The sequence below is a fragment of the Diabrotica undecimpunctata genome, chromosome 4 (assembly GCF_040954645.1).
Source record: "Diabrotica undecimpunctata isolate CICGRU chromosome 4, icDiaUnde3, whole genome shotgun sequence".
NCBI lineage: Eukaryota > Metazoa > Arthropoda > Insecta > Coleoptera > Chrysomelidae > Diabrotica > Diabrotica undecimpunctata.
In genome coordinates, this window is record NC_092806.1 from 40,543,857 (window position 1) to 40,568,513 (window position 24,657).

Here is a 24,657-nt window from a genome sequence, read left to right on the forward strand (position 1 = left end):
CCTTCTCAATCAGAGGGATATATGCTTGAAAATTGATCTGCATTGACCTCTCTTGGTTTTACTGATGTGGCTTGGCTCCCACTTCAATGACTTTTAATTCCTTAATTCCCACAATTACTTACAGATGCTACAGCGACATCTGTTAGAAACAATAAGAATTCGGAGAATTCTTGCGTTTTAAATCAATTCAGCATATTGCACAAATCTGTGCTTTCTACAATTTTCAAAGCAAACAGACATAAGGAATACTCACGAATTGAGTACTAGAAATCGGTTCGCGAAAGGTTTTCGTCTAGATAAAGTAACGTTTAAGGAAGGTAAATTGTAGATTCTTCATGTGAGTTCTCTTATCGTCAGTTCGCTTTGAAAGCAGTGGAAAGAACAGATTTTGGCAATTTCCTAAATTGATTTCAAACGTAAGTACTCTTCAAATTTCTATTGTTTTTAATAGATGTCGCTATAGCGTAATTATTTTTAAACTATTACTAATATGGTAGAAATATTTGGTTTTATTCATAAAGCTTACCACAAGTTCGCTCTGATGATTCCATAAGGATCTTAACTGTCTTTCTTATTTTATAAAAATATTTTATTTTATGATTTAAAGTCTTTAACTACATATGACTTTATTTTACTAATAATTTCAGTTTAATGACTATAAATTTTGCGCGTTAAGCAGAGAAGACACTCTCCAAATCACAGAAGCAGACAGGCTAAGCCAGTATACTATACGTCACGCGATCAATATACTATAATGTGTATATGACATTTTTGAGCGAAACAATAATTAATTTACACTTAATCTCAACACTTGATGGGAAAGTACTTAATTTTATAACGTCCTATAAGTATACGAGCTAGTGTTGTTAAAATTTGACGAAACTAGTACCTATAACATCGCGTGAAATGATTTTATTACGACTCTGTGAGTACACACTGTTAAGTAGAAATAAGGAAAAGTAACAAGTAGAAAAATATCAGTACTTGGGAACTTTGACCAATGAAACCAATGATCATACTGCAGAAATAAACAGGCGAATAGAGACTGCCAGATCATCATTTATACGAATAAAGCCACTCCTAATGTGCAAAAATCTAAATTTGGAGATCAGATTACCTACCATTTGCTGTTATATATTTTCAATATTATTATATGGAGCTGAGACTTGGACAATAAAAAAATGCAATTTAAAAAGAATCGAAGTTTTCGAACTCTGGTTATACCGGAGTAATAAAAATATCATGGACTGATAGAATTACAAATAAAGAAGTACTGGAGAGGGTTGGTAAAGAAACAGAACTAATCACCACTATACAAACCAGAAAACTGGAATACCTAGGCCAGGTGATGAGGAGACCAAAATATGAAATTTTGAGACTCATAATACAGAAGAATCTACGTGATTGGTATCAATGCAGATCGATTGATTTGTCTAGAGCAGTAAGTTCAAAAATAAAAATAGCTATTATGATTTTCAACCTCCGTAGGCAGACGGCACTCTAAGAAGAAGAGGTATTAATCCGCCAATGAACAAGCAGAATTGCTTATAAAGACGAAGAAGATGAAGAAGATAGATGAACAAAACAAGAGAAAATAATAGTCACGATTAAAAGAGAGCAACGGAAATAGATACATTACATACAATAAGGAAAAACCAAAATAATATAATTAAACAGGTTACTAGCAAATACCAACCAGATGGAACAAGAATAGGAGGACCGGATAATAGCTAGAGAAGAACTGTAACAGGAGATTATAAAAGGATTTGCTTGAGATGCAAAAATGTCGAACAGAGAAAGAGAAATAGAGAGGAATGGAAAATAATTGTAGAGGAACTTCCGAAAAAATAAAAGAGAAAAGATGCGCTATATAAAATCAACCGTCTTTTAGTTTTGGCTAAAAAACGCAAGAACGCCCAATACTCCATAAGGAGGGAAGACAGTAGAGAGAGACAGAAAGAGAAAGAGAGAGTTTTTTAATGTCTAGCTGATCTGTTGTTTGTGCTAAGGATTGTATTTCTATTTGGTTGCCATATAACCCAGTAGAAGTTCGCTGATTATGAGATTAGATGATTATTCGATAAGCATATTTACTGTGTCTATTTTTGTTGATGTACAGGCCTCATGCGGACGGTTTTATGCATTCACACAATGGTAAATTTAAAAATATTAAATTACGCTTTAGTCTGATGTTCTGCTTGACAACTAGGATGATAAAAAAATATGCGTTATGGACAAAAAGATAGATTAGGGTCCTTAAACAATTAAAGCAGTCATTTCTACTTTTAGATATGACTCTTAATACCAAGCAATAATATTTTATCTTTCGTTTTTTTTTCTATTTAATTTTTTTTTAATTTGCTCATGTCTACACAAAAATAAGGACTTCTACTACTTATCTATATATTACTTGGCCAGAATATTTTTAAATCTGGAGTTTAACGATCTAGTTTTATGTAAAATGTGCTAAATTTTTCATTTGTATTGCATGCTCCCACCGCCATGAAATAGAAAAAGATCTAGTATTTATGACGTTAAAACCTCATAAACTTGACGAAGCACCGAGTAAAAGAATGCGGTAGGATATAAATAGAACATAGAGCTGCACAGATTTAATTTATGAAAGAGCGAACAAAAAAGGAAGCTCTAAATATTATAGCAATAGGAAGATAGCATTAATATTGAATAAATTACTTTAAAGTATATTTACAATCGTCTATATATATATATATATATATATATATATATATATATATATATATATATATATATAATACAAGAAATACAGGATATTCGTGACTGTCAATATATACAAAACCACCAGTTTATTAGGGCTGTAGTCAGAAGGTTGACCGAGATGTTATAGAAACACTCTTTTGACTTTTTGTCAAGCTTTCGGAATAGTTTTATTCCTTTTTCAAGACACTGTAATGTAGATAAAAAAATGTGTAAATGTTTACAAAATATCACAATTTGTCAGTGCAACTTACTAGTCGTTGAGATTATTTATCATAAACTTTGACACTCAACATTAACAACACAAGTATAAAATTAATAATGGACAATAAATTCTAAAAATTTGATCAGGATAGTAAAATTTGGTTCATTTCATGAGATCTTTTGATAGTGTGTTTTAACTCTGATACATACAGAACAGAAAGAAAAAACAATGTGATTAAAATGTAATTAGTTGTTCTTGATATTGTGTTTATTTACAAGAAACAAGAGGCCCATACTGGGTAGATAGTTTTATTATTTTTAATTATTAAACCTGTCTTAATGGTATGCAACCAGTTATGTGTAATATATATTTGACAGGTCGTAACATCTATTTTATAATTAATAAGTGTTGGTTATTTTTTAATATAAATAATTTCCAATATAATCTGTACATTTTCAAAATCGAGAGAATCGTTCGTTTTCAAAGAATTCTGGTCTGACTTATTACTTAGTTTTATATTTCTTATGAGTCTTATGCTGTTTTTGTGTTGAATGCTTTTTATAATATATTTTGAATTCCAGTTCTCACAACTTACTTTCTGATCTACATATAATTTATTTCGAATTTTAAAAAATATGTTGTCATCAATTGGTAAACTATTGGTAGTCATCTTTAAACAATCGGCATCCCGTTAATGTAGTTTACTTAGACTTCTCCAAAGCTTTTAATCGTGTTCCCAAACGTCGATTACTAGCTAAATAGGATTACTATGCTGTCTGTGGAAAATTAAACATTTGGATTCAAAATTTGCTATCCGACAGATACCAGTCAAATGCAGAGTCCCACAAGGATTGGTACTTGGAGCACTACTATTTTATACCTACACTAATGATTTTTCGCTCATTTTATCTAGTAAGGTTTCATTTACGCTAATGATTTTAAATTATATGTGAATCCCATTATTAATCAACACGTTCTTCAATATGATCTTGACGCAATATTTAAATAGTCTTCCGAATAGTTACTAATGAACTTTATTGTTGGACATCCCATAAAGTTAGTAGCGTACCACAACGATCTTGTTGGGTCTGACGTATATTTATAGTTTACATATTTACACGAGAACGGCCATAAAAGCAATCAAAAACAAGAAAGCACCGGGACCTGGAGGCATCTCACCTGAGCTTATAAAATACGGATCAAAAAAATTACACCGGATGATACAATGGATATTTCAGAAATGCATATATGACATCTATATTTAAAAAAGGAGATAGAAAATGATGTGAAAACTACAATGGTTTAAGCGTAATATCATCAATAGGAAGATTATATGGGAAGATACTGCGAGAAAAGATAGAGCAAGCGATAAAAGGCAAAATCGGGGAGGATCAGGCAGGCTTCACGGCAGGAAGATCATGCATAGACCACATATACACAAGAATCATAGGAAACTTCACCACAACAAAAGGGCTCCTGCAGGATTGTTCCACATCTCCAACCCTATTCAAAATATACGTAGAGAAAGCCTTGACTACATGGAAAAGAAAATGCGAAGGCATGGGAGTACCGGTACGGAACGAATACCTATATACGTTAAGTTTTGCAGACGATCATGTAGTGATTGCACAAGACCAAGACGACCTCAGCTACATTATGAAGAAAGTACAAGAAGAATATACCAAAGCTGGCCTAGATATTAACCTCGCGAAAACAGAGTACCTATCTACAAGTGAAGAAGACATAGAAGATCTACAGATTGATGACAACGTAACAATCACAGGAAAGGATAAATTCAAATACCTGGGGTTTATAATCACGAAAAAGGCAATAACAGAGGAAGAAATTACACAAAGATTAGGACAAACAAGAACAGCAATCGGACAACTTATCTCAGTATGGTGGGATAGACACCTAAATATGAAGACAAAAACGCAGATTTATAAAACATTAGTGCGAAGTATTATGACATATGGGGCTGAAAATTGGATCATAAACAAGAAAAACAGCAGTAAGATAGTAGTAACAGAGATGGAATGCCTGCGAAGATGCTGCAGAGTAACAAGAGTGGATAGGAGAAGTAATGACGAAATAAAGCAAAGAAGATCAATAGAAACAGACATACTAACATATATAGAACAAAAAAGACTAAAGTAGTATGGACATGTAAGAAGAACTAGCGACAGCAGATGGATAAAGAGAATAAACGAATGTAGCCCCATAGGAAGGAGGAAAAGAGGACGACCCCGAAAATCCTGGAAGAACGAAGAAGACGACGCCATGAGTAAGAGAGGACTAAACGATGGAGAATGGAGCAACAGAGAGAGATGGAAACGGTTGAGCGAGGAAAGGCAGAGAATACTGTAGAATCCCTAAATATATATATACATATTTACACATGTATTTAATTATCACTCGTCACAACCAGTGATAATTACATACATGCGTAAACATCTAAACTCTAAATATAGGTCAGACCTATTCTTGAGTTTGCCGGGCCAGTGTAGAGTCCAGATCTCAGTTGTGATAAAAGACCTAATTACAAAGATAGCTTATGAGGTTACCTAATTATGTCCTTCTTTATGTTAAAATAAAATTTTGGAAATCTAAACACCATATTCTCTTGACTATAAGACAAAAGATTAAGAGGTCATTATCACAAATTAAAGAGGGAGCAGACGACTGCAAGGTGCAGGGAAAACTTCTTGCTAAACAAAATATTTAATGTCTAGAATTTCGGTCAACTATCGGTAACTAGTTTTAACATTTTTAAAAATAGTTTATATTAGTTTGATGTACTAAACTGTAACTTTATAATTGTCATTAGTTCTATAAAGATATTCTTCTTTGTTTTTGGGAACAATAGGACCTCGCTTCCTTATTTGTCTTATAATAGTAATAAAAACATGAAGGTCAAAAGCGAATAAAGAGATTCTTCAGCGGAAAATGAGAAAACTTTTCATACAGGCGTAAAAACATCATCCACGCAGTGCAGTAAAGAGAATAACATTGCCGTTACATCAAGAAAGAAGAGGACTTACGTACATGAGTGAGCAACTACATAAACAGGTTGCTAATTTAAGAACTTATTTTCAGGTGCAAGCTAAGACATCTACTTTACATCAAGTAATTTGCTCAGTAGATGATACAACGCCTCTTAAATTGAGGGAACATGAAATGCTCATAAACCACCTGAATAAGCAAGAAAACATGCACAACTGGATGAGTAATCTTCTACACAGGCGATATCTTAATGAGATCAGCCATGAATACGTCAACAATACAGCGTCGAACTATTGGTTGACATCAGGAAAGATGTTCGTCGAGACTGAGGGCATCCTACTTGCCATTTAGGATCAGGTTATTCATCTTATTAGGGGTTGCCAGGTATTTGTCGGTACTGATTATAAAGAACGCCATGACTCAGTAGGAAAGATTATCCACCAAGAACTAGCTTACAACCTGGGACTTCTCCAAACTGACTATCTTCCAACCAGTGGTACATAATAGACCGGATATTATACTAAATAGTTAATAAACTAACTAGACAAATAGCACTTATTGATGTGGCAATACCTAACACCAATAATTTACGTGTTAAATACAACGAAAAAATTGCTAAGTACAGAGAATCTAGAAATGCAAATTAGTAGACAATAGAGAATGAAAAGTACCTCGGTAGTACCTATTATTCCATCTACTACTTGTGTTATATCCAAAAACCTATACTCCAGCATACCAAGTCACCTAGGGCTCGATAACACGGAAAGAGTCTCACCAGAGCTCCATCCTTTTAATACCATACATATCTAGGATAAGTGAATTTTCCCCTTAGAAGGAGGTTGAGCATAATGGCCAAAACCGGACATAAAAAATTTCTTTCTTCTGCTGACATTTTCTAAAAGTTGACAGTTTTCTTCTTAGCGGCAACCGTGTTATCTTATAATGGTGCATATACCACTATTATCAATATTTTATAAACTTTTACTAGGAGTTTGACTTTTATTTTGCGTTTATATATAGCATTCCAGTCTTTAATACATTTAGCTATCTTCGTTTTAATGAGTATAGACTGGACCGCCTTTTTTCTCTGGTCCTCATGCATACGTACATACCACTGTATATATGTATACAGTGTGTTTCAAAAAAAGGTAACCCCGTCTCTAGGGTAGGTAAAAAACTGAAAAATAATTGGGGTTTGCTTAGTAAAAAATTTTTGTAACGCCATCCGTTTTCAAGATACAGGGCGTTGGAGAAAAAAAAATTTTACGCATTTTTTACGATTTTGCCGAAACTACTGACAACATTGTAATGAAATTTTATACGATATGTTTTGGAAGCTGATACATCCCATGAATTTGTTTTTATATCTGATTCTCATAGAGGGCGCTAGTTACACGGATCGTACTAAGTATTAGTCAATATAACGTTTTTAAGAGTATAATTATTAATCAAAATTTCAAGTAAACTTAAACATCATTCAATTTTACACGAAAAAGGTACTCTTGGTAAAACTCGATACTGTGTATCGTTTTCAGAATATTTTGATTTGAAAATTATGAAGTAATAATTGATGCTGGTAGTAATGATAAAGTTCTAATAGGTATATTTTCTCCAAGTGTGCCATGGAAATCTGACATTTATTGATTGTTATGACGATAAATCAACAATAATTAGAGTTTTTAAAAACCTTGTTATTTGTAAAATCAAATCATAGTGTACTCTAATGGTGAATACACTGACATGTTATTAACCTTAGGCGAATGTTTAGGATGTTCTAGTGCAGCTGTGACACTTTATGCAGAAAAGTTTCCTAGAAGAAACTTACCAAGTAAAAAAACATTTAGAGCCGTTGAACGACGTTGTCGAGAAACTGGGAATGTGAGACCAAATAAAATAAATTCTGGTAGACCAAGAACAATTAATAAAGAAAATAATATTTTAAATTTACTTGATCAAGATCCAACAGTTAGCGTAAGGAATATAGCAAGACAAACAAATACTTCTTCTTCAAGTACTTGGCGGATACTGAAAGAACAGCAATTACATCCTTATCATTACAGACAAATCCAAGAGCTCTTGCCAGATGATCTACCGGTTAGAGTGGATTAGAGGGCATTTTGAACACTTACTGTAATTGAATTTTATTTTATGTTCTTAGTCATTAATTTAATTTTCTTCTTGTGAGTTTTGTTTAATTACTAACTATTTTATACCAGCATCAATTATTACTTGATAATTTTCAAATCAAAATATTCCGAAAACGGTACACAGTATCGAGTTTTACCAAGAGTACCTTTTTCGTGTAAAATTGAATGGTGTTTAAGTTTACTTGAAATTTTGATTAATAATTATACTCTTAAAAAAGTTATATTGACTAATACTTAGTACGATCCGTGTAACTAGCGCCCTCTATGAGAATCAGATATAAAAACAAATTCATGGGATGTATCAGCTTTCAAAACATATTCGTTTAAATTTCATTACAATGTTGCCAGTAGTTTCGGCAAAATCGTAAAAAATGCGTAACATTTTTTTTCTTCAACGCCCTGTATCTTGAAAACGGATGGCGTTATAACAATTTTTTACTAAGCAAACCCCAATTATTTTTCAGTTTTTTACCTACCCTAGAGACGGGGTTACCTTTTTTTGAAACACCCTGTATACTCATCAATCTGTTAATTTCCCCTGTCTTTCTTTTTCATTTTCCTTACGCGTTTTAGCATCTTAGCTCATCTATAATCACTTTTCACAATCCGTTTTCGGTTGCCAAGTCGTCTTCTATTAAATCCATTCAGTATCTTTTGTTTATTAGAAATTTTAGCGCATATTTTTTTTTTGTTCTATTAAAAAAACTGCTGGTATTTCTTAGAATTTTAGAATTATTAAAACTACGAGAAAGTCTCAAGTCACAAATCTCAACCACATGACCCTCAGACGTAGTAAATTGAATACTTCTTAAATATTATTTTTTATTTTATTATACTATTATAAAAGTGGGTTAATAAAGCAAGTACTTGCTTTTAAAAACATTATTATTTATATAAAGGTAAAAAACAGCTTTTCATTTTCTCGTAAAATAGGAAAATATATTGTCAACATAAAGAAAAATCTTCCTTTTTGATGTTCTATTTTTTCAAAGTTAAACTTACAAACACCCAGTTTCATTTCATTTCAGGATTAGGCTAAGCTTGGTGAACAGGTGAATAGGAATTTAATATTAATTAAGCTGGACTTTATTAAATAACTCGTTGGCACATACAAAGAGAATTCTAGTGCAATTAAATGTTATGAATTATAAATGGAAATTTATAAAATAATGGGGAAAGCCATCCGTTATTTAGTGTATGCAATAATATTATGTTAACATAATATGTAAATAGTAGGGTAAATTTTAATTAAATGTCTCGTTGGGAATACTCGAATTATTATAAAATAAATAACACATCGTAATTGTTTTTAAATTTCAATTTTTTTAAATAAATAACCGTCATCATTCTCCTTGCGTTCATTCTTATGCGAGTGTGGCTATCATAAATTTATAAATAGATTTAATGAGTTAACTTTTGGCCTATTCCTCTGTGACCTTTTTAGATCTATTGTGATCCTCTAGTCCTGGATTACATTCTCTAGCCTGACCCTTTTTAAAAGGTCTAATAACTTTGGGACTGAACCTTTCATGCAACTCTTTGCCGGTGACTTTTCTTCGCTTAATGCAAAGAACCAAACATTTTCCAGGCTACCACACTAAAATGTGCTCTGATGTTTCTTCTTCTAGGTGACAGAATCTGCATATGTCATCATCTGTCAATCCCATCAACTGTAACTGCCTATTCAGCTTACAGTTCACTGCTAGCAGATCTTTTACGGCTTTGATTGTTTTCGTATATTTCCTTATTAGGTCTGCCGTTAATATTGGCGAATATTCTGCAATGACCTGTTTCGCCTATCTTTGGGTGATATCCTCCACCATTTCAGATATTTATGAGCCACCGACTTTCTTGCAGCCTTTCTTTTTACTGCCTTTGCAATGCAGAAGAAGAATTACGGTCCATTATATTGCCGCATTGGCATTAATAAGCCTATTTCATCTGATTTTTTATTCCCTTATGACCATCGTGGCCGGATACCCAGCCACATTGGCATTAATAAGCCTATTTCATCTGGTTTTTCATTCCCTTATGACCATCGTGGCCGGATACCCAGGCTACTGTAACCTTGCTAAAGTGTACTAGTTTATTTACGACACCAACACAATTCCATTCTTCTTCTTCTTCTTCAGCCCTCAGTAATCCAACTTTGGACATAGGCCTCCCCCAAGTCAATCCAGTGTCTTTTATTTTGCGCCACTTGCTTCCAGTTGTGTCCTCCGATCTTCTTAGCATCGTCAGCCCATCTCATTTGTGGTCTTCCTCTGCTTCTCTTTCCTAACCATGGCCTCCACTGTTGCATTTCGTGGTTCCATCTCTTATCCTTCAGTCGGGAATCGTTTCCTCAAACATCAGCGATTTTATGTCTTGTAATGGCGTATTTTTTTGTGAAACTGGCGATTTGTGTTTTTTGAGAATTGACTATTAGTCTCTCTTTTTTAAAACAGTTATTAACTATATTTAGGCTACTTGCATTTTTCCAGATACATCTGGGCAAACTTGACCTTGACGTCGATTAAAATATCTTCAGCTATCCTAATTGCTTCGTAAGTTTTTGTCGTTGGTTATAGCAATATTAATCTTCATGATAGACATGTTATATCTAAGCGATTTCCAACAGGTATTATACCTTCTAGAAACTTACAACTCAGAAGTCTAAGTTTTTTAACTATCCTAACCATCGTAACCTATGGTTTCTCGTATTGCCATCAACTAGTGCCGGGCATAATTTCCCTAATAAATTTATGCTTAATCATCATCATCATAACGAATTTCTTTTCAGCTGGTACCGACTCTCGCATACTAGATTCCAGCGTCTTCTATTCAAACAATTTTGTTGTGTTAAGCCTCTGCTTGATATTGGTTTATCGACATTTTTTTTTTTTCAGGAGTTTTTCGTCCTTCCTTTTTTCTTCTTTCATGTCTAGTTCCGAACTTTATTTGTCATATCTCTCCTGTTGTTCGTTGTAAATGTCTTAACCAACTTAAACGCTAAGCTTTAATTGTCTCAATAATATCTCTATCAATCTAGTAATAAGGTGGCAGCAACATCCCCAGTAATTCATCTCGATGGATTTAAATTTAGATTTATTTCTTTCATTTATCCCGCACGCAATAAACTTTTATAATAATTTTTAGAGTAGACTACACAGATCCAATATTTGGCTTGTCTGATATGGATAGAATTAAGAAAAAATTTCGTATATTACATTTTTAGACACTGGCTGGCTAAGAGTTTAAAAGCAGTGTACTACGGGTAAACCTCGAAATTAGGTAAAACTAGTTTTACAAAGATACTTTGCGTATTATCCAAATTGGCTGGATAAATGGCAAAGGAGATTGATAAATTTTTGATTTACCCGGATAATTCTAGATATATCTATTACAGTTAATTTCCGAAATCAGGTTAATCTCAATATTCTTCTTCTTCTTCTGGTTCCTATCCGTTTCGGATGTTGGAAATCATATTGGCAATCATGACCTTGCTCGCTGCGGCTCGAAACAGCTCCGTTGAGGTTTTCTTAAACCATGTTCTTAAATTCCGCAGCCATGATATTCTCCTTCTACCGGGTCCTCGCTTACCTTTGACTTTACCTTGCAATATAGACTGCAGCAGGGAGTAACGGTGCTGATTTCTCATAACGTGTCCCAGATATTGCAATTTTATGCGTTTGATCGTAAACACAATCTCTGGTTCCTTCTTCATTTTTTCTAGAACTTCTTTGTTCGTGATCCTTGCTGTCCATGATATTCTCAGCATTCTTCTATAAAGCCACATCTCAAATGCTTCAAGTTTTTTAATAGTGGTGTCTGTAAGCGTCCATGCCTCCGCCCCGTACAACAACACAGAGAAAACATAGCATCTCAAATGTCTCATTTTTGTATCCAGGGATATGTTGTGACTTTTGAAGATGGCGCTCATTTTGTTGCGGCACTTTATTTGCTGTACATTGCTCCACTGTTCGTTTATAATAGTTCCCAGGTAGCAATACTGTTTTACTCGCTCTATCTGCGTCCCAATATTACCCAGTTAATATGGAGATTTACCAGTCTAGTTCGTTAATATCCAAAGATACAACGATCTTCAGCCTTCAGTCGGAAATCAATGGGGTAATCTCGACATTAACACAAGTGTCTTGTTAAATTCCACATATTTTTATTCCCTATTTACGTGGTATTTGTGCAGGAAATATTGTTATTAATAAGTGGAAATTTAAGTATTCAGTTTTACGAGAATCTTGATAAACTTATTTCCACAAAAAGGGATGACAACAGTACTTGTCTCGTGGAAAATTATTTAATTTGTGATCAAGTGAAAGAAGTAAAACGATTGTAGTAAACGAAAGAAGTAAGACGATTGGCCAAATCCGATGTAGTAATGTGGGAGATTATTTTAAACTTATTCCTTTGCAAGGAGTTAAGGAAAAACTTGTATATTACGTAAAAAACAGGAAATATTTTATATTCTGTATTTAAATATTGGCCATGGAGAAAGAACAATAATATTTAATTTTTTAATTGATTAATAAGAAAATACAAAACAGGGAGCAATAGAACTTTTTTTTAATTTTCCATATCCTGTCTGCAAAAACTTCAAAGTTTATAAAATAAAAGGTCCTGTTGTAAAACCTATATAAATGATATAAATGAATAAACGGTGTCAAGTTGATTTCATCGACATGTAATCCCCACGCTTTGTTTGCCCTGAATTTTTCCTTGGATAATTAACTGGAGCAATCGATACTTTTTCCCTCTCATCACATGATCAAGATATTCCAACTTTCTTCTCTTGATGATGATCAACAGCTCTCGTTCTTTGTTCATTCTTCGAAGAACTACACTATTTGTTATTTTGTCTGTCCAAGGTATTTTCAAAATTCTTCTGTATATCCACATTTCGAAGGCCTCTAGTTTATCGGTATTGCTCTTATTTAAAGTCCAAGTCTCTACTCCGTACAGCAGTATCGAGAAGATGTAGCATCTAACCAATCTCATTTTCAGGTTTAAGTTAATGGCATGACTTCCCACAATGTCCTTCATAGTAACAAAAGGAGCTCGAGCCTTTCCAATTTTAGTTTTTATTTATTCTGTGATGTCATTGTTGTTATTAACGCTTGTTCCCAAATATTTGTATTTGTGCACCCGTTCGATTTCGTTATTGTGAATGTACAGGTTTGCATTCAATCTTTGTTTTTTTGAAATAATCATGAATTTTGTCTTCTTAACGTTCATTGTTCCCCCTTTCTCTTCACTAGCTGTGACTACCTAGTTTAGAATGGCTTGCAGGTCTTCTATTGTCTCCGCCATTAAAACCGTATCATCTGCGTATCTAATATAATGAATTGGTTGACAGTTAACCTTTATCCCAATCTCTTCTTCCTCCAATGCTTTCTTCATAATTTCTTCCGAATAGAGATTAAATGGCATTGGTGACAGCACAAATCCTTGTCTAACTACTTTTTTAATTTGAATTTCATTTGTTGTGCCATTTTCGATACGTGCGACTGCCTTCTGATTATCATTCAGTGTAGATATTATTCTTATATCGCGAGTGTCTAACTGTTTAGCTTCCAAGATCTCTAAAAGTTGTTCATGCTTGACGTTATCAAAGGGCCTTGTTGTAATAAATGAAACAAGCAAATACATCTTGATTTACATCCAAACATCTCTGTGTCAAGATGTTAAAGGCAAATAATGCGTCGCGAGTTCCATATCCCTCCCGGAATCCAAACTGGGTTTCTCCGATATCTTTTTCCAATTTTCTGTAAATTCTATTGTGAATCATTTTGAGAAATATTTTTAAGGTATGGCTCATCAGACTGATAGTGCAATGATCACTGCACTGTTTAGCATGTGCCTTCTTGGAAAGAGGGACAAAGGTTGATCTTAGCCATTCTTCAGGAATTATACTGTTTTCATAAATCTTGTTAAATAAGTCTACTAACAAATGGATTCTATCTTCGTCTATCAACTTTAGTATATCCGCTGGTATCTCATCTGGTCCTGGAGCTTAGCTATTCTTTGTATGTAATATTAATATTGTAATAACGTGAATACAAACAAATAATACATCTAAATATACTAAGTGCCTTAACTTTATTCAATTAATGAAAAACAGGGCCTTTCATGCGGGAATAAATTAGTCTCCCTACGAAACCATGTTTGGGTCGAAAATAAAAGTTGGTCTTTTGGATCCTGTCTTTTCAAAGGACTGTAATAATGAAATAGATTTAGAAGAAGATCTTCAACATTTATTAGATGAAGTAAATAGTACAGAAGGTTTCAATAATAATAGCAAAGTTGTTGCAACAATTTCATCGGACTGTTACAACAGTGATAAGACAAATAAAGGTAGCTATATTGTTAAGTTATGAGTAGTAAATAATAGCTTCTCATAATTCGTTTTTTTATTAATTTCTGGTACAACTTTTATAATTAGTTTGAACATGCTAAATGAAAACGACAAAATTAGCTCTTCTGTAAACATTATTCCTCCAGTTATCACAGAAGTTGCTGAAACATGAAGTACTAAACGAAACTAACAATTCCACGTTATCTGTAAATATAATTTCCCCGGTTATGTTAGAAATCGATGAAACATATAAAGTACCAAACGAAAACAACATTTTCTGGTATTCTGTAAATCTTCTTTGTCCAGTTAATCCAGAAGGAACATTTAAAGATTCAAATGTATTTAACAAAACGATAATGAGAATCTTATACCAAATAACAGCCTAATTTTTTGTGGTGTTTGTAAGTCTGAATGTTCGAACTGTTGCTTAAATATTTCGTGCAATATGTTTGTTCATATGTATACAGACTGTTGTGCTAAAATTAACGAAAATAATAAAAATGATTTAAGGCGCCTAATATGCTAACGAAAGAAATCTATTATTAAAAATAAATATCAAGCAGAAAATGATTTGCTTTAACAAGACAAAATATGAAACTCAATTCCAATAAGTTATTAGGGAGTTTTTGTAACTACCTAACGTAACGTATCTCCCTATACGTAAAGAACTAACGTATCGAAGAAGATGAACGTTAAATTGAGAGTTTTTGTTCTGCACGTAATGTAACGATGGTGTTGCCCTCACCGAATTAGTGATTAACTAATAAATTGTCAGTGCCAGTCTTGTCCTTGTCATTTAACCCTATTTTTGATATTCAAAATAAATAACAAATATTGTTTTGAACAATTTTTAATTTTTGATATGGACGCGATATTAAATGTAGGTGCCTTTATTGATGATGAAGAAGACGAAGACATAGAAGATGCCCTTCTTCTCCACATCTTGCACGACTATACGACCGCTTAAATTTTGATACCATTAAAAATATTTTTCGCTTTTGAATTAAGTTAAGTCGTTTTCTACTGCTTTCCATTATTTATAAAAATAAAAACAAATATACGTAATCACAAATGTAAAAATACACATACCAGTGTGCTTATGAAATGTGGATGTTGAAATTTTGGTAATCGTGTAAGATTCCCTTGTGCATTCGGTTACCTTCGGCTCGATAGGGATGCGTATAAACGTAACGTACCAGCCCGTTGCGTTAGGTAATACGTATCTAGATACGTTAGTTCAACCATTAATGCGTATGCTTATATGTTAAAAAGATACGTTACGTATACGTATTTGCTTGCACAAAAACTCTCTATTACCGACTGCAAAAATTGGTGACACCGTTAGATTACCTGTCCCCGATGTTGATAGAGGACGAGCTGGTGCAAGAAATTTATTAAACGTTGTTGTGACAGTTGAAGATAATATCTATTATAAAATCGGGATAGAAAGTGATACAATACCACAATTAATTACAAGACATCAGTTCAGTGTATGTTCGAGTCCTCTCATTGCTACCGAAAAAGTTTCAGTTGTTGAAAAATCTCTTCGTGAGATTGCAGCGATTTCATATCTATGTAGTGGTAACGGATACAACAGATGCTCGTGCAAAACGAAATGTGGTTAAACAAAGTGTCACTGTAAGAAAGCTAATATTTTGTGCAACTCTAGATGCCACGGAAGTTTCTCATATTTGCAAAAATATTAGGTATTTTTTATACAATTGACAACGTTGTATTATTTTCTAATAAACTATTCAACATTAACAAGAGAGAATAGTTAAACTCAACATTAACCAGATAATGTCAATATATCTGAAATTCGCACTAAATTAACATTACATTTCTGTTAAAGTCAAGATTATCCGGTTAATGTCGAGATTATCCATTTTCGAAGTTTAACCGTAACATATACAATGTCAAATGGATAACGCAGTACATTTTAAACTTTTTTACTACTTACGTTTAAATTTTATTTGCTTTCTTTTGTTTATTAACGATCTACTACAGAATTATTGTCCAAAAGATATAACTAAGCACTGAAAACTTGATATCTGAAACAGCGATAAAATAACTTTATCTGGGTAATTCTAGTATTATCCAATATTCGTATTTTATTCGTAACAAATATATCCAAGTGGATCTTTTTATGTCAATATTATGGTTTTGAGATCAAAAACATTGCACCGTGGAAAACGTATAGCACAGAAAACATAAAAAAATGTGTAGTAGAACATATAAAACTTACTATTTTTCTTATACAAAAGGATTTCAAACTGATCGTACAGTTGGTGCTCTAAAACATGATCCACCCTGCTGATTGTCTCCTTATCTGTGAGTTCCCCAAACATGAAGGCACATCTGCAAGACTTCTGCATCACTTCCGCCCTGTTGTAGCCGGAGATCTTGCAGAAGGATTCGTTGCAATACACTATAGGGTAGTCCACTATTTGTGCGTTCGCCAATAAAAAACTGCTGTCAGCTGAAACAAAATAAGCATTATTACGATTTTTATTATTATGACCCTATAAAATTCCAAAACAATACTTTATGGAATTCTTTCTTTAACACCTTTTTCGTAGTAAAAAAAACTGTTGTACAATTTGTAATACTATAGTGATTTCTAAAGTTATTAATATCAGCTATGCTGGAAATACGATCATATTAACAAATAATATCAGCAACCTTTTGAAGTTATACTTCTATACGCACGGTCGGCGTTGGAAATTTGCATGAGAGTGAATCTGTGAAACCATTACATATGTAAGATAATGAGTAAGAGAGAGACAAAAGATATATTTTCTCTCTCTTCCTCTCTCGAGAATAAAAATGTTCCTTTTGTATTTAATATTATATATATATATATATATATATATATATATATATATATATATATATATATATATATATATATATAATATTATATATAATATTATTTATGTGATATGTTTTGTATTATTTAAAATTAAATGTTTATAATTATTTTAGGCTTTTGTATTTCAAAATAATCACTGCTTTACCGAGAACTGTCAATTTTGAAATCCGTTAGTGTCATGTCTAATTGGCAAATCCTTTACGTGTTTGGTTCATACGCTGGTGGTTGTGAGTTCGAATCCCAATTATGAATTTCCTTTTTTATTTTTGAAATATTTAAAAACTCACGTTAATCTTATTAAATATATGTAATATACGCAAAAAACATAAATTTTAAAATAAAATGAAAATTTACAACATAATCCGAGTTGTTGTTTTTTTATTTTTATCTTCGTAAAGTAAGTTATGTATAATGGCAGTTTTAAATACTTATGAATATTACATTTTAATTTATATTGTATTATTATATTGAATTATGTTGCAGTGTATTTATAGTAATAAAAATTACATTTTATATTAATAACAAAATAAACAATGAATTTGAGTATGTGTAAATTTTTTTTTTGCATTCAACTCCTTTTATACGTATATAAAAATAAAAATATATGTTTTCATTAAAATATTGATACAATCCTTCATTTACTATACTGCTACTACAGGTCAAATGTTTAAATACAGCAAACGATGCACCATATACCTATATAACTAATTCTTTTTCTCTTTCTGCTCTCTCTTACCTATAGCATCACATATGTAATTATTGTGCAGATTGACTCCTATATAAATTTTTAACGGCGAACGCGTGAATAGAAGTATAACTTCTACCGGCAGTCCCACTGGACTGCCACACCCGTTTTTTTTTTATTTAAATTGTGTCTCAGCTACTATTAGCCATTGACACTAGTAGAAGTTTATTACAATATGTTTACATTCATATACAATCTGTTTATGTACAAGTTATGATACATTAGCTACATCTACAGCTGTTTTGAAGCTATTTTCTTTGCGGCAAGTAATTACTATTTTATTGGGAATAAGCCACAATTGAAGGTTAAAGTAAGTTTATTGACGTTTCAATTTCCACTTCGAAAATCGTTCTCAAAATTCAAACATTAATAAATTAAACAGAATTTGTTTTTTATTACTTGGTGACAAATTCTTTTAATTATTAATTCTACATAAGAAAGTTATTTAGTTTAAACTAATGTCAGAAGACAAAAATGTAGTTTAGTTAGAAATCATTGGTTGGAATTTAAGGATGAGACTGGAGAAATGGTCTGGCGATTTCAATACCAATAGCATGATAACAGATTTGGTCATACTGTTAATAAAAAAAAAACAAATTACTCTTTTCTGCGTCTAAGTATAACTCATTTTAAAGAATAAATGTGAAATCAGTGCTTCTATAGAATTGCAAAAAGTGGAAATTTACAAATAGGTTTTAAAAAAAAACAAAATCTACAAAAGTAACAAAAAAAAACAAAATTTGTTTAATTTACTAACGTTTGTATTTTAACACGTTCGCCACGTACGTGGTTTCGGTAAATCTATTTCAGGGCCGGAAACTATTTATTGTAAAATAAGCTTTTGAATGATCTATGTTATGATTTCCTGTATTTATTATGTATTTTTACATCCAAGGTGGTTATTTTTGACGTGACAACGTCTTAAATTAGGTTGTGGCTCGGAGTCATTTAAGAAAAAGTGTAACGCCCGCTCACGTCTGTTACAGTGAGTCGCCGAACGAGAGAGAGGCCCGCCGGACCGGCGAATGCCTTGCGTCTCTCTCCCACTCAAACATGATCGGTCCGCTGCGCGCGGCACTAGAGAATTAGGCGCGTTGAATCGCTAAAGTTGAAAATCGTTGAAAGTATCGTCAGCTGTGTCTGTAGTGAAAATGTGGAGTGCTTAGATTCGTCATTTACAACAACTACAACAATAAAGGTAATTAATTGTACACTAATATTTCATTATCGTAAACTATGATTGATTGATTAATTGTTAGATTGACACAAAAGTTGAGAAACTGAGTTTATAGGTTATGTCATACTATTGACAAATGTTGATAGTGTTAACTAAATTATTAGTTTAAATCACTCTGCAATCAATCGTAATTCAGTCGATTGAGAAGAAACCGCGCGTATTGCTAGTCAAACATTTAAAATAACAAATTATAACCTCTCACTCAAATAGACATTAGTTAAGTTTAAGTTTACATGTACAATGTTTTAGTAAACAAAATATATTTCTATAGTTAAAATTTGTGCAATTCTTATTTTCATTCAATTCCTTGTTCCTATTGTGCAATTTAATAATATTCATATCAATAAATATTCTACCGAGAAAAAGACGTTGTCACGTAAAATCTTCGCCCGTAAAACCGACTTTACAGGCAACCGATTTTTTTTTTTTTTGAATTTAGGTGTGTACCGTAGGAGGTACATGACGGCGTTGATGAAGTTTTTTTATTCGTAGCCGACATGTACCGCTGACGGTACACGTTATTTCAATGTAGTGATTTATTATTATTATTGTATTGTATAGTATTGTATTGTATTATTATTGTTATGTTTACGTTTGTATTAACTCTAGTATTTGGTTTCAGATATTTTTGTGAAAAAGTGATTTATAAACTAAAAAAGTGAATAGTAAAGTTAGTGTTATAAACTAGACTCTGTTTTTGAAAGAATGTTTACCAGGACTGATAGAATTTTGCTCGCCGCTAAACAAGCTGCAAAAGTCGTTTCACCACTACAAAACAATACAACTACAACAGTGATTGAATCTGCTTCAACGACAGCTAGTACTGTAGAAGTGTCAGATGTTGCAGAAATTCTTGTAGCAGAAACAAACAAGAACCCACATCTGGCCCTTCAAGAATACAAACGCCAAGTCATTAACAGCATACCTTTGACTGGTCAGATGAGAACAGCGATCCTTTTGAAGATTCCGGAGATTCATATGTTTCAAGTGACTTTGACGATAACAGTGATGCGGGTAGCGTTGATGGTATTCAATCAAATTACGACAGTGACACAGCTGATGATGAAAATATACCTGTTCAGTCTGTGCATAAACCTATAATTACTTGGGGAACATGAGGAAATATTTCTCACCATATTGAATTTTCCGGTCAGTGTGGAACGGAAACAAACGGGACTGATCTGTCTTCTCCCTACAAAACATACCGCCAATTTATAGATGATAATATTCTTGATACAATACTGAATGAGACAAATAGATATGCGTCGCAATATATACAAAACCATGAACTCTCTCGCAGCTCTTTTGTACGTCAGTGGAGAGAAACAGATCGGGATGAACTTCGAAAGTTGTTCGGAATTTTGATGATGATGAGTATTAATTATCTTCCACAGATGTGACTGTATTGGTCACAGAATAAAAAGTACAAAAACGACCTAATCTGTAGCAGCATAAAACGTGATCGGTTCGATCTGCTTATGAAGTTCATTCATTTTTCCGATAATGTTGCTGGTTCCCAAACTAGTGATAGACTACAAAAAATCAGAAATGTATTGGACATGATTATCAATAATTTCCAGCAAACTCTAAAACCAGATAAAGAGGTTGTAATTGATGAGTCCATGGTGCCCTGGAGAGGCAGACTTGTCTTCCGGCAATATTTGCCTGCCAAAGCACACAAATACGGGATCAAAATTTATAAGTTATGCACAACTGACGGTTACACTTACAACCTGAATATATATTGTGGCAAAAGTGAGATGAATAATAGTAGGCATGGTCACACTTTTGATGTAACAGTAAGACTCATGGAAGGTCTGCTAAACGAAGGCCGAATTTTATATGCCGATAACTTTTATAATAGCGTTACTTTATCGGAGTACCTTCTACGACAAAATACCTATACCTGTGGTACATTACGAGCAAATCGTAAAGGAAATCCAAAAGATGTTTGTCTAAAAAAAATCAAAAAAGGCGAAATATTTGGACAAGAAAATAGCAACGGAGTACGAGTTTTTAAATGGCAAGATAAAATATCGGTTCTCATGATAAGCAGTGTACCTCAGCACATGGACGAATTTTTCTCCACTGGGTCAAAGGACAGGATAAGCGAAAACAAACTGAAGCCAAAATCGGTAATAGATTATAACAAAGCCAAAAAGGGTGTTGATATTTCGGACCAGATGTCTTCCTATTATACTTGTCTTCGGAAGTCCATCAAGTGGTATAAGAAGGCTATGTTCGAAGTTATTCTTGGAACCTGTGTGGTAAACTCATGGGTAATTTACAACAGAAATAAACAAAAAAAGATAGACATGCTAAAATTCAGGGAAGAAATAATAGATAAACTTCTAGACTACGAAGACAATGAAACAGAAGCAGAGGATCATCAGGATGTAGATGATCAAAGAAAGGGCAAGAAAAAAATAACTCATAAACTGAAGAGAGTCGAGGGAAACTTTACAAAAAATCGTAAAAGATGCACTGTCTGCTATGATAAGATTCAACGAGAAAAGGGGACTAAAGAAGCCAGACTTAAAACTAAACGAATAATTACTTACTGTGACAGCTGTCCAGATGCACCGCCAATGTGTTTGGATTGTTTTAACCAAAAACACGCATAATTCGCTGACAGTGTCTTTACTTTTGAAAATTATTTTAGTTATGTTTTAGCTGATTTTATGTTGAATTTTGAAGCTAGTTTTAAGAATAATAATAATATTTTTATTTGTTTTTTTACGACATACATTGACTGCATAGATTAAATTTAAAAAAAAAATGTAGTTTGCGCTGCATCCCCCAAATTTGTAACAATCTCGAAACGAACGTAGGGTCGTTTATACACAACCTTTAGGTACAGCCGTAGACCACTATCTATTTCCTTCACACAACCGTTGAGTATGTATGATACATACATTGATTGCATAGATTAAATTTAAAAAAAAATGTAGTTTGCGCTGCATCCCCCAAATTTGTAACAATCTCGAAACGAACGTAGGGTCGTTTATACACAACCTTTACGTAAAGCCGTAGACCACTATCTATTTCTTTTACACAGCCGTTGAGTTTGTATGATACAATATATCGTCACTATGCCATGTACCATACACGGTACATGCCGTCTGTTGGCGATGGCCGGCATGTACCGTATACGGTACAATTCGTCGCGAACGTGTTAAGACAGATTTCCGAAGTGAAAATTGAAACTTCAATAAAATGAATTTAACCTTTAATTGTGGCTTATTCCCATTTAAATATTAAATACGTTTAGTTACAGGCTGCAGACGTTTGTTAACCAATTATAATTTTTACGAAGAAAAATGTCAAGCAACGAGAACATTTAGAACACCTATGAAGAAAAAAAAGTACAAAAGTACTAAAATTTTGGTTTGAGGGTTTTTAGGAATGCTCTTTGAACCAATGTGACTGAAAGAAATTATGTTAAGTCATAGGTATAGTTTATTTCACGAAAAATGGTTGAGTGCTTAATGATTGCAATAAAACCCGACCACAAGTACCCCAGCATAGTCAACATTAGTTGAGCAGTTAAGTATTCAGGTAAAATTGAATCTACTGTGGAGTGTCGTTATCTTGTTTGTATAGTAAATTCCTGGTAATATAAAAACGATTAAAAAATCGTATAAAATTATAAAAACGATTAGAATACATTTCATTTCATAAAGTTGTAAACATTTTAACAGTGAGTTTCACTATCAATGGTTGATCTTTTAATGACCACAATAAATTTGTTGATCGTTAAGTATTTCCTGGAATAATTATACAGGTTTCCTCTATTCTGTATAATTTGTAGTATATAAAACCGATGAGAAATTTTTAAATATACATTTTGTTTCATTTAGTTGAAAGTGTTACAAGTGTTACCAGTGTTATACCTATTTATACCTATAAAACAGCATTATGTGGAGTCCGTGGAAAAACATTGATGGTGCTTCTTCCAGTGTTCCAGCAAAGAAAAAGCATTTATCTGCTGACGCTAGAAAAATCGTAAAAACAATATATAGTTCTTTACTTACAAGAGGACTTACTACTAATACTGCTGCCAGTGAAATATCTGATTTAACGAAAATACCTCTAACCACAGTGAAAAGAATTACATCAAATCCCATTAAGTCAAGAAGGAAGCGTAAGGATGCCGGTTCTACCAAATGTATTGACGAAAGTCATAAGGACTTAATAAGACGAAAAATTTACACAATGTACGAATGCTTTAAAATGCTTTAAAACAACGGCTTACTAATGATGATACACAAATAAACTGTAGCCGCATTAGTCTTTGGAGGATTTTGTCTAAAATGGGCTTCAGATATCGTACAATTAACAAAAGGCAAGTACTTATGGAGTCCCATCGTTTACAAAAGTGGCGTACTGAATATATAACTTCCATAAGAAACTACCGTACAGAAGATCGACCAATAATTTATCTGGTCAAGACATGGTTTGACACTCATGAAACACCAAAGGATGGTCCGATTCTTCCAACAGGTGTCAAACAAAAGCTCCATCAAACAAGGGGAAAAGAATAACAATTGTACATGCAGGATAAGAAAATGGTTGGGTCCCAAATGCCTTATGGCTTTCTGCAAGGAACATTAAAGACTCCTGCGTGGACTACCATGAGGATACAACGGCAGAGCTTTTTGAGCAATAGTTTAAGAATTGTCTTATACCTAACCTTCCTCAAAATAGTGTGATAGTAATGGACAATGCAAGTTACCACAGTCGTCAATTACATAAGTCTCCAAGGGCAAATAACACGAAAATTGAAATTCAAAACTACCTGTTGGAAAACGATATATATTTTGAAGAAAGTTATTTAAAACATCAACTGTTAGAAGTGTTAAAATCATTGGCCGAGGACATGGGACATACAGTGTTACGGCTTCCGCCCTACTATTGTTTATTTAATCCCATAGAGCATATGTGGCACCAACTTAAGTCAAATGTTAGGTCACAAACTGTTTCTCTGACTTTAAGTGGTAGTGTAGTCGAATTAATAAGGAAATGTGTTGATGATATCTCCCCAGAAAGTTGGAAAAATTCAGTACGCCATGTAATGAATGTAGAAAATTTATATGTTACTTTGAATCACATAATTAAACCAATTGTTATTAATCTTAAAGAGGATAGCGACAGCGAAACAGAATTAGGTATTTAGGAATTCATAAATATATTTTGGTTATTTTGGGTATTTTTTTTTGTTGTAAATATTAACTTGTATATATTTTTCTATATTTTTTTTCAATTCATCTATTTTTTGGACATTATGTATTCGTTTGTATGTATATACTGTAAATAGAAGTATTATTACTGTACATTTTTAACGATATCCGATTGGGAAG

The 24,657-nt window shown here is 32.9% G+C and overlaps 1 protein-coding gene across 2 annotated transcripts in view; it reads right to left on the minus strand.

The window, feature by feature from the left end:
- eag (potassium voltage-gated channel protein ether a go-go) overlaps positions 1 to 24,657 on the minus strand; it is a 570,041-nt gene that overhangs the window by 294,290 nt on the left and 251,094 nt on the right. For both annotated transcript variants that reach the window (XM_072529377.1, XM_072529379.1), the window contains exon 2: positions 16,689 to 16,922. In XM_072529377.1, coding sequence (XP_072385478.1) covers positions 16,689 to 16,922 — 234 coding nt within the window. The remainder of the gene's footprint in view (positions 1 to 16,688; positions 16,923 to 24,657) is intronic.